At 40.9% G+C, this 1,539-nt stretch overlaps 1 protein-coding gene across 1 annotated transcript; it reads left to right on the forward strand.

Annotated features, from left to right (window-relative positions):
* Positions 1–208: 208 nt before the first annotated feature.
* Positions 209–555, forward strand: LOC121437453 (40S ribosomal protein S15a-like). Its single transcript, XM_041637334.1, has one exon. The coding sequence runs from the start codon at positions 211–213 to the stop codon at positions 553–555; it is 345 nt and encodes a 114-aa protein (XP_041493268.1). The 5' UTR covers positions 209–210.
* Positions 556–1,539: the final 984 nt, after the last annotated feature.

Genomic DNA, 1,539 nt, shown 5'->3' on the forward strand with positions numbered 1-1,539 from the left:
ACTTTCTTCCAAGAAATTTGTATTAGAGACTTAAATGTTCCTACTAACCTCAAAAATAATGGGTAATTTTTTTTCACAGTCCATAAAGGCTCTTTATTTATGTTTTACATCTCTAGAAAAAGAATCCCAGGATTTTCCCTCCTGTGTGCTTTCGCCTTGCCTCTTCTTGGTCCATGATGCCAGCTGAGGTGGTCAGTACACACCACCACCATGGTGCGCATGAACGTCCTGGCCGATGCTCTCAAGAGCATCAACAATGCAAAGAAGAGAGGCAAACGCCAGGTCCTCATCAGGCCCTGCTCCAAAGTCATCGTTCGGTTCCTAACCGTGATGATGAAGCACGGTTACATCAGTGAATTTGAAATCATTGACGACCACAGAGCTGGGAAGATCGTCGTGAACCTCACCGGCAGGTTGAACAAGTGTGGAGTCATAAGCCCTAAATTTGATGTGCAATTCAAAGACCTAGAAAAATGGCAGAACAATCTGCTCCCGTCCTGTCAGTTTGGCTTCATTGTACTGACCACCTCAGCTGGCATCATGGACAATGGGTAAATTTAAATATACAATAATTCAAGTCAGTTACAAGTAGTAAATCAACATCCCTCCTGTCTTCTGTCCCATGAAATTCATAGGTATTCTAGAGCAGAATATCTCATCAATTAGTGGCGATTTCAAAAGATTAGAATAAGGTTTCTCAATCAATAATGTATACAGAAATCACCAGGAGAGTAGGTTAAAATGTAGATTCTGTTAGTATATGAGCTGGGCTGACATTCTGCATGTCTAATAATCAACAAGGGGATACAGATCCTGATAGCCTGTATCATATTTTGAGTATCAAGATGTTCTATCTGTGTTTACTCTCATAGGACTTCTGGATCAAGTACCTGTAGCAATTTTTTTTCTTTTTTCTTTTTTTTTTTTTTTTTTGGTTTTTCGAGACAGGGTTTCTCTGTGGCTTTGGAGCCTGTCCTGGAACTAGCTCTTGTAGACCAGGCTGGCCTCAAACTCACAGAGATCTGCCTGCCTCTGCCTCCCGAGTGCTGGGATTAAAGGCGTGCGCCACCACCGCCCGGCTCCTGTAGCAATTTTTAAAAAGTCATAATTCCATCCTCCAGATGCTAAGTATTCCAAAGGGTAGGCAAAGACTCACTAACACACATCTGTGTAGTGTAAGAAATCTATTCTGAACTACTCTTTACATGATGTCTTGCCATAAGAAGAAACAGGTTCATAGATAAAATAATTAATTGTGGAACTTTAGGTACACATGACTCACTAAAAGCCCCAAAGACACTCCTTGAATTTTGAATACTGAAGAATAGACTTCCTAGTTAGAAGTATATCTTATCATCATCTGTCAGTCTTGAATGTGCCAACACTGAATATGGACATTTCTTCAGAAAAAAAAATCTCACTTCCACAACTCTCTTCAGATCCCCACATCCCAGGAGGACTTCCACTGAATACTGGGGATTCACTGTGAGTCTCAGTGTTCTCTATTGTGCTAGAAGATCACACAAGTAGTGACTTACT

Source organism: Microtus oregoni, unplaced genomic scaffold (assembly GCF_018167655.1).
Source record: "Microtus oregoni isolate MIOR12 unplaced genomic scaffold, Mior012 000052F_ref0000163, whole genome shotgun sequence".
Taxonomy (NCBI): domain Eukaryota; kingdom Metazoa; phylum Chordata; class Mammalia; order Rodentia; family Cricetidae; genus Microtus; species Microtus oregoni.

Bases quoted from the DNA above. Each gene is read 5' to 3' on its own strand.
- LOC121437453 (XM_041637334.1), top strand. From the start codon at position 211: ATGGTGCGCATGAACGTCCTGGCCGATGCTCTCAAGAGCATCAACAAT.